Source organism: Eupeodes corollae, chromosome 3 (genome assembly GCF_945859685.1).
Source record: "Eupeodes corollae chromosome 3, idEupCoro1.1, whole genome shotgun sequence".
NCBI classification, from domain to species: domain Eukaryota; kingdom Metazoa; phylum Arthropoda; class Insecta; order Diptera; family Syrphidae; genus Eupeodes; species Eupeodes corollae.
In genome coordinates this window covers 73,937,363-73,952,743 of record NC_079149.1, presented here as the reverse complement: position 1 = coordinate 73,952,743, position 15,381 = coordinate 73,937,363, and the positions used below count along the sequence as shown (strand labels likewise).

The 15,381-nt window shown below is 32.3% G+C and overlaps 2 protein-coding genes across 2 annotated transcripts; both read left to right on the top strand.

Annotated features, from left to right (window-relative positions):
* Positions 1-4,008: 4,008 nt before the first annotated feature.
* On the top strand, positions 4,009-4,388 carry LOC129950345 (histone H2A). Its single transcript, XM_056062254.1, has one exon. The coding sequence runs from the start codon at positions 4,009-4,011 to the stop codon at positions 4,381-4,383; it is 375 nt and encodes a 124-aa protein (XP_055918229.1). The 3' UTR covers positions 4,384-4,388.
* A 1,802-nt stretch (positions 4,389-6,190) lies between these two features.
* On the top strand, positions 6,191-12,477 carry LOC129950585 (histone H3-like). The gene is made up of 2 exons (XM_056062514.1): positions 6,191-6,589; positions 12,067-12,477. The coding sequence occupies exons 1-2, from the start codon at positions 6,191-6,193 to the stop codon at positions 12,475-12,477; spliced, it is 810 nt and encodes a 269-aa protein (XP_055918489.1).
* Positions 12,478-15,381: the final 2,904 nt, after the last annotated feature.

Genomic DNA, 15,381 nt, shown 5'->3' with positions numbered 1-15,381 from the left:
TTATGTACAAAATGAATTTTTTGTATACCTTCGCTCTCTTTGATTCTCATTTAGCCGTTTCTGTAGGTGCGGATTTGGCGCAATTTTAACAAAAACGTGTTTCTATTTCTTAAAATTGTGCTCTAAAGTGATTAATAATAGTGATAGTGAATTCAAAATGGCAGATACTGTAGCTACGTCTCCTGCAATCGTTGCGGAAAAAAAACCAAAAAAAGCTGCCGCCGCAAGTGGGTCAAAAAAACCAAAATCGGCACCAACTCATCCTCCGACTCAGCAAATGGTGGATGCGGCAATTAAAACATTGAAAGATCGCGGTGGTTCTTCCCTTTTGGCAATCAAAAAATATATTGCTGCTACTTACAAAGTTGATGTACAAAAACTTGCTCCGTTTATAAAAAAATATTTAAAAGGTGCTGTAATAAGTGGTAAATTAGTGCAAACCAAAGGAAAAGGAGCTGCGGGTTCTTTTAAATTGTCGCCTAGTGCCAACAAGGAACCAAAGGCCAAGTCTGCTGAGAAGAAAAAATCTGCCGCCAAACCAAAAGCTGCCGCTGCTGGTGACAAAAAATTAAAAAAAGTGTCTGGTGAAAAGAAAGTAAAAAAAGTAGCCGCCACAACAAAAAAAAGTGCCAGTGCAGATAAAAAGAAGGTGGAAAAACCAAAAGTGAAAAGTGTTAAAAAAACGAGTGCAGTTAAGGCAAAGCCAACAAAAGCAAAGGCAGCCGCGCCTAAACCTAAAGTGCCAAAAGCAAAATCAGCCACAGCAGCAGCCAAGCCAAAAAAGGCAGTCGCTGTTAAAAAGGCAAAGAAGTAAAATTTCCATTTCAATGAAAAACAAAGTTGAAATCAAAACAAAAATCCACAGTCCTTTTCAGGGCTACAAAAAATATACTAAAATGAGATATAAAAACTTTTTTTTTTTAATTTTTTATTAAAAAGGAGGGAGAATTTTTGGACTATCTCGATGATAGCGTTGAGATGCGATGGGCTGGTGGAGCAACGGCGACGGGATAAGTGGTGAAGTGGCTGGATGCGATGCGACGCCGCCGCGCGGCCGGCGCGCGCTGTCGCCGCTACGGGACTACCACTACTGAACAAACGGAAACGTATTTTGTTTTGCATTTATTTTCGCGCTTTTTTGTTCTACAGAAAATACTTTTTTTAATGAAATAGGTATTGCAAATGCAAACTTCATTTATTTGTATTCATATGTTTTTCTCATTGGGCAGAAAGAAAGGAAATATCAATACAAATAAATAATATATTTTTGCGCCTATTTTCTTACTACAGCTACTAGGCACGATGCGATTTGTCTGGGCGAGACTGAACAACCGAAAACGTATTTAGTTTTGCATTTATTTTCGTCCTTTTTTTGTTCTACAGAAAATAGTTTTTTATGAAATAGGTATTCAAAAGCAAACTTAATTTATTTGTATTCATATGTATTTCTCATTGGGCAGAAAGAAAGGAAATATCAATACAAATAAATAATATATATTTTTGCGCCTATTTTCTAACTACAGCTACTAGGTACGATGCGATATGTATGGGCGAGACTGTACTGTTTATTTTCTACTTTTTTGTGATTGGACGCGATGCGATGCCTTCAACAATAAATATCTTTCATAGAAAATACTTTTACTATCAAATAAGACAACAACATATTTTTCTTTTTTTGCATTTCTCTAATACCTACGTAATTATTGAAATGTTTCCACGCTATGTGACTGTACACGATGCGTAGAAAAATACAAACGAAATACTTTGGCAAAATGTAGGTATTTGTTTTCATGTATTTTTATGGACTAGACGCGACATGACGTATACCTGCAACAATTTACAAAATTCTTAAACAAAATATCAAGAGTTTTGTATTTTATTTCAGGAATTACATATGTTTTTCATATATTTTTATCGACTGGACGCGACATGACGCATTCCTGCAACAAATAAAAAAATTCTTACACAATTTATCAAGAGTTTTGTATTTCTTTTCATAGAAATTACATATATTTTCATATATTTTTATCGACTGGACGCGACATGAAGTATATCCGCAACAATTAAGAAAATTCTTAAACAAAATATCAAGAGTGTTGTATTTCTTTTCATAGAAATTACATACGTACATCTGACATCAAAAAACACAAACAAATTTAATTCTCTAATATTTTATACCTAGATGTTTTTGCGACGCTACGTGACTGTACACATAGCGACATAACTGGACACGATGGGTAGAACAATACAAACAAAATTTATATTTTTTTGTTTTTAGTTGACTCGGCATGATACACGTCGTGTCTGGAACAATCAACAAAAGTAAGTTTTGTATTTCTTTTCATAGAAAATATATTTTGTAATCAAAAATTAAAACAAAAAACAATATGTATTCCACAGGCAAAGAAAACATACATTTCTTTAAATTCTCTAGTTTCTTATTAAAAATTTTGTGACGCTTCGAGACTGTACTCGATGCGTAGAACAATAAAAAAAATCTTAAACAAAATAACAAGAATTTTGTATTTCTTTTCATAGAAATTACATACATCTGACATCAAAAAACACAAACAAATTTAATTCTCTAATATTTTATAGATATTTTTGTGACGCTACGTGACTGTACACTGTACACATAGCGACATAACTGGACACGATGGGTAGAACAAAACAAACAAAATTATTTAATAAAATGTATTTTTTGTATGTTTTTCGTTTCTACTTGACTCGGCACGATACACGTGGTGTCTGGAACAATTAACAGAACTAACTTTTGTATTTCTTTTGATAGAAAATATATTTTCTAATCAAAAATCACAAAGAAAAACAAAATAGATTCATAAAATCATTCCACAGGCAAAAAAAATATATGTATATACCTTTCTTCTCAAATCTCTAGTTTCTTATTAAAACTTTTGCGACGCTTCGAGACTGTACACGATGCGTAGAACAATAAAAAAAATGTTTGTGTTTCTATTGGACGCGACATGATTCACGTGGCGTCTGGAACAATTTACAAAATTTATTTTTTTCATAGAAAATACTCTTACAATCACAAATAAAAATATTTATTTAACGAATTTTTCCGCAGGTAGAAAAAAAAATATATTTTTTTGTCAATTCTCTAATCTCTTATTGATATTTTTGCGGCCCTGAAAAGGGCCATTTTTGAAGAAATTAAATAAAAAAAAATTACTTCAATCACAAATAAAAATATTTATTTAACGAATTTTTCCGCAGGTAGAAAAAATATTTTTTTTTCAATTCTCTAATCTCTTATTGATATTTTTGCGGCCCTGAAAAGGGCCATTTTTGAAGAAATTCAATAAAAAAAAAATTACTTCGAGCTTGTGTATTTGGTAACCGCCTTTGTTCCTTCACTAACAGCATGCTTGGCTAGTTCACCAGGCAACAACAATCGCACGGCAGTCTGGATTTCCCGACTTGTGATTGTTGAACGCTTGTTGTAGTGAGCTAAGCGAGAGGCTTCAGCAGCAATTCTTTCGAAGATGTCGTTCACAAAACTATTCATGATGCTCATGGCCTTCGATGAAATTCCAGTGTCAGGATGAACTTGCTTCAAAACTTTGTAAATGTAGATTGCGTAGCTTTCCTTCCTCTTGCGCTTCTTCTTCTTATCGGTCTTGGTGATATTTTTTTGTGCCTTTCCGGCTTTTTTAGCTGCTTTACCACTAGTTTTTGGCGGCATTTTATTTTTATAATTCACTTCACTTTCACTATTAACGAACTGCACACAATGACGACTGAACGAGAACTGTGAATTTTTCTGAAAAACTCACGAATTATATTGTCTCTTTCCACAACGGCTTTCTAAGGCCACAACCCTCTTTTTTCTGTGTGCGAGCATACGAAAATTTAGATAAAAGACAGCGCACAGTTCGAAAATTTTGTCATTCTACAGTGTGCAGTGATACAGTGAACAGTGAAATAGTGAGCTCTCTTGTGTTTTTTCTTTTGTAAAAAATATTTAAAAAACAATAATATAAAATGTCTGGTCGTGGTAAAGGTGGAAAAGTGAAGGGAAAGGCAAAGTCCCGCTCTAATCGTGCTGGATTACAATTCCCTGTTGGTCGTATTCATCGTCTGCTGCGAAAGGGAAACTATGCTGAGCGCGTCGGAGCCGGTGCCCCTGTGTATTTGGCAGCTGTGATGGAATATTTGGCGGCAGAAGTCTTGGAATTGGCGGGAAATGCTGCTCGTGACAACAAAAAAACTAGAATTATTCCCCGCCATTTGCAATTGGCTATTCGGAACGACGAGGAATTGAATAAATTACTTTCTGGAGTCACAATCGCACAAGGAGGTGTTCTTCCAAATATTCAAGCTGTTTTGTTGCCAAAGAAGACAGAGAAAAGTGCTTAAATCTATGTAGTGACAGCAAACAAAAAAAAAACCGTCCTTTTCAGGACGACAAATAATTTCTATTAAGAGATGTGTATATTTTTCATTTTTTTTATATATTTTAAAATACGAAGAAGAAGAAACCAACAAACAAATGTTTTTTCTTTCTTTGCAAAAAGAAATATTTGTTTGTATCCAATCCGTAAAGCAACACATTTTTTTTTCAAAGAAGAAGAAACCAAACAAATGTTTTTTCTTCCTTTGCAAAAAGAAATATTTGTTCGTATCCAATCCGTAAAGCAACAAAACATTTTTTTTTCAGTTCGGAAAAAATATTTTTTATTTTTTTTTTTTTCAAAGAAATAGAAACCAACAAACATGTTTTTTTCTTTCTTTGGAAAAAGAAATATTTGTTCGTATGCAATTCTAATTTCTGTTAAAAGATGTGGTTATTTTTCAATTTCTTGTAGGTATATAGCAATTTTAAAATATTCTGGTACGAAGAAAAAGAAATATTTGTTCGTATCCAATCCGTAAAGCAACAAAACATTTTTTTTTCAGTTCGGAAAAAATATTTTTTATTTTTTTTCAAAGAAAAAGAAACCAACAAACAAAAAATGTTTTTTTCTTCCTCTGCAAAAAGAAATATTTGTTCGTATCCAATAATTTCTATTAAGAGATGTGTTTATTTTTCAATTTTTTGTATATATTCTAAAATATTCTCGTACGAAGAAAAAGAAAGCAACAAACAAATGTTTTTTCTTCCTTTGGAAAAAGAAATATTTGTTCGTATCCAATCCGTAAAGCAGCAAAAAAAAAAAATTTTTCTACGGAAAAAAGAATAAAATATGCAAAGCAACAAAAAAAATTTCAGAAAAAGGAATTTTATTTAATTTTTGTTTCCATTTCGAAAAAAGAATAATACAAGGAATAAAATATGTTTTTGCGACTAAAGCAAAAAAAAAAATTTTTCACAAAAAGGAATTTTATTTTATGTTTCCATTTCAAAAAAAATATTTTGGTACAAAAAAGTAAGTAAATTAGCAAAATAATTTTTTTTGATAATCATCAGGTATTTAGTATATACATACATATATTCATTGGCAAATGAAAAAAAATTAGGTATTTTGTTCGTCAACGGTGTATGATTTCTATTTTCAATCTCTTTTATATTTAATTGTGGTCCTGAAAAGGACCGATTGTTTGTTTCGAATAAAATTCTTAACCTCCGAAACCGTAAAGAGTACGCCCTTGTCTCTTCAAAGCGTAAACTACATCCATAGCTGTAACTGTCTTACGCTTAGCGTGTTCGGTGTAAGTAACGGCATCTCGGATAACATTTTCCAGAAAAACTTTCAACACTCCACGTGTTTCTTCGTAAATCAAACCAGAAATACGTTTTACACCTCCACGACGAGCCAATCGACGAATTGCTGGTTTCGTGATTCCTTGAATGTTATCACGCAATACCTTACGATGCCGCTTAGCTCCGCCTTTGCCCAAACCTTTTCCTCCTTTACCACGACCAGTCATTTTTATTTATTTAATTAAAAAAACACTTAAACTGAACTAGAGAACTGCACTGCACAAGAGTCACTGTTAAACTGTGGCTCTTCGCTCGAAATACCACAAGTATTTATACTTATTTTTCATAACAATTCTTAATTTTGATTGGCCAAATAAATCGACAACGAAAATGAAAAAAACAGTCGAACGGAAACATGAATAGCCAATTTAATGACTTAAACAGAAATCTACATTCGATTTTTCTAAAAAAATTGTGAACAAAAGTGTTGTGTTTATTAGTGAAGTGAAAAAAAGTGAAATCATGGCTCGTACAAAGCAAACTGCCCGTAAATCGACTGGTGGAAAAGCCCCACGTAAGCAACTGGCAACAAAGGCAGCTCGTAAAAGTGCTCCAGCAACAGGAGGTGTAAAGAAACCACATCGTTATCGTCCTGGAACAGTGGCTCTTCGTGAGATTCGTCGTTATCAGAAAAGCACCGAATTGTTAATTCGTAAATTGCCTTTCCAACGTTTAGTTCGTGAAATTGCTCAAGATTTCAAAACAGATTTGCGTTTCCAGAGCTCAGCTGTTATGGCGCTTCAAGAAGCAAGTGAAGCTTATTTGGTTGGCCTGTTTGAAGACACAAATTTGTGCGCCATCCATGCCAAACGTGTCACAATTATGCCAAAAGACATTCAATTGGCCAGACGCATCCGTGGCGAACGTGCTTAAATCATCGAGGTTAAAAAAAATATTCAACGGTCCTTTTCAGGACCACAAAATATTTAAAAGAGATATAAATGAATTTTAATTCAATCTAGTAATTACGTACCTATCGATTTCCACGATTTTTTTTTTATTTTAGGTAGAAAGATAATGTGATAATTTACTTTGAAGGCAAATTTTGAAAATGTTATTGCTTGCTTTCTATGCATAGTTTTTATCATACAAATGAAAATATTTATACCTACGCAAGCCAATGCTCGAAAATGTATGAATTTTGTTTTTCTTTTTTAATTATAGTTATTTTATAAGGCATTGCTTCTTTTTTTTATGTCTGAAGGCAAATTTTCAAGTAAGAATTTTTTTCTATGTACAGTTTTTTGTAATACTCGTAAAAATGTGAATTTGTCTACTAAGCAAGTCAATACTCGAAAATGTTTGAGTTTTGTGTGTTTTAATTTTTAATATTTCAATGATGTATTTTATAAGTCTATGCTTTGTTTTTTTTTATATATCTGAAGGCAAATTTTGAAGCAAGAAAGTTTTTTTTTCAATGTACAGATTTTTGTAATACAAATGTGAATTTGTAAACCTTGGCAAGCGAATATTCGATAGTTTATGAGTTTTGATTGCTTGATTATTTGTTTAAATTTTTGGTATTTTAATGTTTGTTATGGATTAAATATTTAATATTTATGAACAAAATAATATAAATATAGTTTTTCATTTGTTTTCTTGCTTGGGATAATGTTTAACAAATTTTCTAAGAAAAAGTCACAGCCTAGGGAAAAAATGCTACGCGTTTCATTACCCATATTGTTTTAATTTTATTAAAAAGAAATTAAGTAAGAATTTGATGAAATTTTTAGTTATTTAGTTTAAATAAACTATCAGCTTTATGTTAAAAATAATTTCAAGCTGAAAATATGTTTAATTTATTAAATATAAACATTCTTGTTGGTAAGTATTAAAAAAATACCACCAAACATTTACTTTAATTGTTATTAATGCATTGATAGATAGTGTTTTTTCAATCAAATTATTTATTAAATTATCTATTATTATTGTAAGAATAAATTTTGTCAATTGTTTTATAATATTTAGGTCGAAAAGACGTAAATTTTTGAAGTTTTAAGAGGAAACTAAGTTGCAAAAGTGTACAAATTATGTACAAAATGAATTTTTTGTATACCTTCGCTCTCTTTGATTCTCATTTAGCCGTTTCTGTAGGTGCGGATTTGGCGCAATTTTAACAAAAACGTGTTTCTATTTCTTAAAATTGTGCTCTAAAGTGATTAATAATAGTGATAGTGAATTCAAAATGGCAGATACTGTAGCTACGTCTCCTGCAATCGTTGCGGAAAAAAAACCAAAAAAAGCTGCCGCCGCAAGTGGGTCAAAAAAACCAAAATCGGCACCAACTCATCCTCCGACTCAGCAAATGGTGGATGCGGCAATTAAAACATTGAAAGATCGCGGTGGTTCTTCCCTTTTGGCAATCAAAAAATATATTGCTGCTACTTACAAAGTTGATGTACAAAAACTTGCTCCGTTTATAAAAAAATATTTAAAAGGTGCTGTAATAAGTGGTAAATTAGTGCAAACCAAAGGAAAAGGAGCTGCGGGTTCTTTTAAATTGTCGCCTAGTGCCAACAAGGAACCAAAGGCCAAGTCTGCTGAGAAGAAAAAATCTGCCGCCAAACCAAAAGCTGCCGCTGCTGGTGACAAAAAATTAAAAAAAGTGTCTGGTGAAAAGAAAGTAAAAAAAGTAGCCGCCACAACAAAAAAAAGTGCCAGTGCAGATAAAAAGAAGGTGGAAAAACCAAAAGTGAAAAGTGTTAAAAAAACGAGTGCAGTTAAGGCAAAGCCAACAAAAGCAAAGGCAGCCGCGCCTAAACCTAAAGTGCCAAAAGCAAAATCAGCCACAGCAGCAGCCAAGCCAAAAAAGGCAGTCGCTGTTAAAAAGGCAAAGAAGTAAAATTTCCATTTCAATGAAAAACAAAGTTGAAATCAAAACAAAAATCCACAGTCCTTTTCAGGGCTACAAAAAATATACTAAAATGAGATATAAAAACTTTTTTTTTTTAATTTTTTATTAAAAAGGAGGGAGAATTTTTGGACTATCTCGATGATAGCGTTGAGATGCGATGGGCTGGTGGAGCAACGGCGACGGGATAAGTGGTGAAGTGGCTGGATGCGATGCGACGCCGCCGCGCGGCCGGCGCGCGCTGTCGCCGCTACGGGACTACCACTACTGAACAAACGGAAACGTATTTTGTTTTGCATTTATTTTCGCGCTTTTTTGTTCTACAGAAAATACTTTTTTTAATGAAATAGGTATTGCAAATGCAAACTTCATTTATTTGTATTCATATGTTTTTCTCATTGGGCAGAAAGAAAGGAAATATCAATACAAATAAATAATATATTTTTGCGCCTATTTTCTTACTACAGCTACTAGGCACGATGCGATTTGTCTGGGCGAGACTGAACAACCGAAAACGTATTTAGTTTTGCATTTATTTTCGTCCTTTTTTTGTTCTACAGAAAATAGTTTTTTATGAAATAGGTATTCAAAAGCAAACTTAATTTATTTGTATTCATATGTATTTCTCATTGGGCAGAAAGAAAGGAAATATCAATACAAATAAATAATATATATTTTTGCGCCTATTTTCTAACTACAGCTACTAGGTACGATGCGATATGTATGGGCGAGACTGTACTGTTTATTTTCTACTTTTTTGTGATTGGACGCGATGCGATGCCTTCAACAATAAATATCTTTCATAGAAAATACTTTTACTATCAAATAAGACAACAACATATTTTTCTTTTTTTGCATTTCTCTAATACCTACGTAATTATTGAAATGTTTCCACGCTATGTGACTGTACACGATGCGTAGAAAAATACAAACGAAATACTTTGGCAAAATGTAGGTATTTGTTTTCATGTATTTTTATGGACTAGACGCGACATGACGTATACCTGCAACAATTTACAAAATTCTTAAACAAAATATCAAGAGTTTTGTATTTTATTTCAGGAATTACATATGTTTTTCATATATTTTTATCGACTGGACGCGACATGACGCATTCCTGCAACAAATAAAAAAATTCTTACACAATTTATCAAGAGTTTTGTATTTCTTTTCATAGAAATTACATATATTTTCATATATTTTTATCGACTGGACGCGACATGAAGTATATCCGCAACAATTAAGAAAATTCTTAAACAAAATATCAAGAGTGTTGTATTTCTTTTCATAGAAATTACATACGTACATCTGACATCAAAAAACACAAACAAATTTAATTCTCTAATATTTTATACCTAGATGTTTTTGCGACGCTACGTGACTGTACACATAGCGACATAACTGGACACGATGGGTAGAACAATACAAACAAAATTTATATTTTTTTGTTTTTAGTTGACTCGGCATGATACACGTCGTGTCTGGAACAATCAACAAAAGTAAGTTTTGTATTTCTTTTCATAGAAAATATATTTTGTAATCAAAAATTAAAACAAAAAACAATATGTATTCCACAGGCAAAGAAAACATACATTTCTTTAAATTCTCTAGTTTCTTATTAAAAATTTTGTGACGCTTCGAGACTGTACTCGATGCGTAGAACAATAAAAAAAATCTTAAACAAAATAACAAGAATTTTGTATTTCTTTTCATAGAAATTACATACATCTGACATCAAAAAACACAAACAAATTTAATTCTCTAATATTTTATAGATATTTTTGTGACGCTACGTGACTGTACACTGTACACATAGCGACATAACTGGACACGATGGGTAGAACAAAACAAACAAAATTATTTAATAAAATGTATTTTTTGTATGTTTTTCGTTTCTACTTGACTCGGCACGATACACGTGGTGTCTGGAACAATTAACAGAACTAACTTTTGTATTTCTTTTGATAGAAAATATATTTTCTAATCAAAAATCACAAAGAAAAACAAAATAGATTCATAAAATCATTCCACAGGCAAAAAAAATATATGTATATACCTTTCTTCTCAAATCTCTAGTTTCTTATTAAAACTTTTGCGACGCTTCGAGACTGTACACGATGCGTAGAACAATAAAAAAAATGTTTGTGTTTCTATTGGACGCGACATGATTCACGTGGCGTCTGGAACAATTTACAAAATTTATTTTTTTCATAGAAAATACTCTTACAATCACAAATAAAAATATTTATTTAACGAATTTTTCCGCAGGTAGAAAAAAAAATATATTTTTTTGTCAATTCTCTAATCTCTTATTGATATTTTTGCGGCCCTGAAAAGGGCCATTTTTGAAGAAATTAAATAAAAAAAAATTACTTCAATCACAAATAAAAATATTTATTTAACGAATTTTTCCGCAGGTAGAAAAAATATTTTTTTTTCAATTCTCTAATCTCTTATTGATATTTTTGCGGCCCTGAAAAGGGCCATTTTTGAAGAAATTCAATAAAAAAAAAATTACTTCGAGCTTGTGTATTTGGTAACCGCCTTTGTTCCTTCACTAACAGCATGCTTGGCTAGTTCACCAGGCAACAACAATCGCACGGCAGTCTGGATTTCCCGACTTGTGATTGTTGAACGCTTGTTGTAGTGAGCTAAGCGAGAGGCTTCAGCAGCAATTCTTTCGAAGATGTCGTTCACAAAACTATTCATGATGCTCATGGCCTTCGATGAAATTCCAGTGTCAGGATGAACTTGCTTCAAAACTTTGTAAATGTAGATTGCGTAGCTTTCCTTCCTCTTGCGCTTCTTCTTCTTATCGGTCTTGGTGATATTTTTTTGTGCCTTTCCGGCTTTTTTAGCTGCTTTACCACTAGTTTTTGGCGGCATTTTATTTTTATAATTCACTTCACTTTCACTATTAACGAACTGCACACAATGACGACTGAACGAGAACTGTGAATTTTTCTGAAAAACTCACGAATTATATTGTCTCTTTCCACAACGGCTTTCTAAGGCCACAACCCTCTTTTTTCTGTGTGCGAGCATACGAAAATTTAGATAAAAGACAGCGCACAGTTCGAAAATTTTGTCATTCTACAGTGTGCAGTGATACAGTGAACAGTGAAATAGTGAGCTCTCTTGTGTTTTTTCTTTTGTAAAAAATATTTAAAAAACAATAATATAAAATGTCATTTTTATTTATTTAATTAAAAAAACACTTAAACTGAACTAGAGAACTGCACTGCACAAGAGTCACTGTTAAACTGTGGCTCTTCGCTCGAAATACCACAAGTATTTATACTTATTTTTCATAACAATTCTTAATTTTGATTGGCCAAATAAATCGACAACGAAAATGAAAAAAACAGTCGAACGGAAACATGAATAGCCAATTTAATGACTTAAACAGAAATCTACATTCGATTTTTCTAAAAAAATTGTGAACAAAAGTGTTGTGTTTATTAGTGAAGTGAAAAAAAGTGAAATCATGGCTCGTACAAAGCAAACTGCCCGTAAATCGACTGGTGGAAAAGCCCCACGTAAGCAACTGGCAACAAAGGCAGCTCGTAAAAGTGCTCCAGCAACAGGAGGTGTAAAGAAACCACATCGTTATCGTCCTGGAACAGTGGCTCTTCGTGAGATTCGTCGTTATCAGAAAAGCACCGAATTGTTAATTCGTAAATTGCCTTTCCAACGTTTAGTTCGTGAAATTGCTCAAGATTTCAAAACAGATTTGCGTTTCCAGAGCTCAGCTGTTATGGCGCTTCAAGAAGCAAGTGAAGCTTATTTGGTTGGCCTGTTTGAAGACACAAATTTGTGCGCCATCCATGCCAAACGTGTCACAATTATGCCAAAAGACATTCAATTGGCCAGACGCATCCGTGGCGAACGTGCTTAAATCATCGAGGTTAAAAAAAATATTCAACGGTCCTTTTCAGGACCACAAAATATTTAAAAGAGATATAAATGAATTTTAATTCAATCTAGTAATTACGTACCTATCGATTTCCACGATTTTTTTTTTATTTTAGGTAGAAAGATAATGTGATAATTTACTTTGAAGGCAAATTTTGAAAATGTTATTGCTTGCTTTCTATGCATAGTTTTTATCATACAAATGAAAATATTTATACCTACGCAAGCCAATGCTCGAAAATTTATGAATTTTGTTTTTCTTTTTTAATTATAGTTATTTTATAAGGCATTGCTTCTTTTTTTTATGTCTGAAGGCAAATTTTCAAGTAAGAATTTTTTTCTATGTACAGTTTTTTGTAATACTCGTAAAAATGTGAATTTGTCTACTAAGCAAGTCAATACTCGAAAATGTTTGAGTTTTGTGTGTTTTAATTTTTAATATTTCAATGATGTATTTTATAAGTCTATGCTTTGTTTTTTTTTATATATCTGAAGGCAAATTTTGAAGCAAGAAAGTTTTTTTTTCAATGTACAGATTTTTGTAATACAAATGTGAATTTGTAAACCTTGGCAAGCGAATATTCGATAGTTTATGAGTTTTGATTGCTTGATTATTTGTTTAAATTTTTGGTATTTTAATGTTTGTTATGGATTAAATATTTAATATTTATGAACAAAATAATATAAATATAGTTTTTCATTTGTTTTCTTGCTTGGGATAATGTTTAACAAATTTTCTAAGAAAAAGTCACAGCCTAGGGAAAAAATGCTACGCGTTTCATTACCCATATTGTTTTAATTTTATTAAAAAGAAATTAAGTAAGAATTTGATGAAATTTTTAGTTATTTAGTTTAAATAAACTATCAGCTTTATGTTAAAAATAATTTCAAGCTGAAAATATGTTTAATTTATTAAATATAAACATTCTTGTTGGTAAGTATTAAAAAAATACCACCAAACATTTACTTTAATTGTTATTAATGCATTGATAGATAGTGTTTTTTCAATCAAATTATTTATTAAATTATCTATTATTATTGTAAGAATAAATTTTGTCAATTGTTTTATAATATTTAGGTCGAAAAGACGTAAATTTTTGAAGTTTTAAGAGGAAACTAAGTTGCAAAAGTGTACAAATTATGTACAAAATGAATTTTTTGTATACCTTCGCTCTCTTTGATTCTCATTTAGCCGTTTCTGTAGGTGCGGATTTGGCGCAATTTTAACAAAAACGTGTTTCTATTTCTTAAAATTGTGCTCTAAAGTGATTAATAATAGTGATAGTGAATTCAAAATGGCAGATACTGTAGCTACGTCTCCTGCAATCGTTGCGGAAAAAAAACCAAAAAAAGCTGCCGCCGCAAGTGGGTCAAAAAAACCAAAATCGGCACCAACTCATCCTCCGACTCAGCAAATGGTGGATGCGGCAATTAAAACATTGAAAGATCGCGGTGGTTCTTCCCTTTTGGCAATCAAAAAATATATTGCTGCTACTTACAAAGTTGATGTACAAAAACTTGCTCCGTTTATAAAAAAATATTTAAAAGGTGCTGTAATAAGTGGTAAATTAGTGCAAACCAAAGGAAAAGGAGCTGCGGGTTCTTTTAAATTGTCGCCTAGTGCCAACAAGGAACCAAAGGCCAAGTCTGCTGAGAAGAAAAAATCTGCCGCCAAACCAAAAGCTGCCGCTGCTGGTGACAAAAAATTAAAAAAAGTGTCTGGTGAAAAGAAAGTAAAAAAAGTAGCCGCCACAACAAAAAAAAGTGCCAGTGCAGATAAAAAGAAGGTGGAAAAACCAAAAGTGAAAAGTGTTAAAAAAACGAGTGCAGTTAAGGCAAAGCCAACAAAATCAAAGGCAGCCGCGCCTAAACCTAAAGTGCCAAAAGCAAAATCAGCCACAGCAGCAGCCAAGCCAAAAAAGGCAGTCGCTGTTAAAAAGGCAAAGAAGTAAAATTTCCATTTCAATGAAAAACAAAGTTGAAATCAAAACAAAAATCCACAGTCCTTTTCAGGGCTACAAAAAATATACTAAAATGAGATATAAAAACTTTTTTTTTTTAATTTTTTATTAAAAAGGAGGGAGAATTTTTGGACTATCTCGATGATAGCGTTGAGATGCGATGGGCTGGTGGAGCAACGGCGACGGGATAAGTGGTGAAGTGGCTGGATGCGATGCGACGCCGCCGCGCGGCCGGCGCGCGCTGTCGCCGCTACGGGACTACCACTACTGAACAAACGGAAACGTATTTTGTTTTGCATTTATTTTCGCGCTTTTTTGTTCTACAGAAAATACTTTTTTTAATGAAATAGGTATTGCAAATGCAAACTTCATTTATTTGTATTCATATGTTTTTCTCATTGGGCAGAAAGAAAGGAAATATCAATACAAATAAATAATATATTTTTGCGCCTATTTTCTTACTACAGCTACTAGGCACGATGCGATTTGTCTGGGCGAGACTGAACAACCGAAAACGTATTTAGTTTTGCATTTATTTTCGTCCTTTTTTTGTTCTACAGAAAATAGTTTTTTATGAAATAGGTATTCAAAAGCAAACTTAATTTATTTGTATTCATATGTATTTCTCATTGGGCAGAAAGAAAGGAAATATCAATACAAATAAATAATATATATTTTTGCGCCTATTTTCTAACTACAGCTACTAGGTACGATGCGATATGTATGGGCGAGACTGTACTGTTTATTTTCTACTTTTTTGTGATTGGACGCGATGCGATGCCTTCAACAATAAATATCTTTCATAGAAAATACTTTTACTATCAAATAAGACAACAACATATTTTTCTTTTTTTGCATTTCTCTAATACCTACGTAATTATTGAAATGTTTCCACGCTATGTGACTGTACACGATGCGTAGAAAAA

What these genes read in the sequence shown, in the direction of transcription:
- LOC129950345 (XM_056062254.1), top strand. Translation starts at nt 4,009, where the DNA reads ATGTCTGGTCGTGGTAAAGGTGGAAAAGTGAAGGGAAAGGCAAAGTCC.
- LOC129950585 (XM_056062514.1), top strand. Translation starts at nt 6,191, where the DNA reads ATGGCTCGTACAAAGCAAACTGCCCGTAAATCGACTGGTGGAAAAGCC. An exon ending in TGGCCAGACGCATCCGTGGC is followed by an intron (nt 6,590 to 12,066) that starts GAACGTGCTTAA and finishes AAAAGTGAAATC; the next exon opens with ATGGCTCGTACAAAGCAAAC.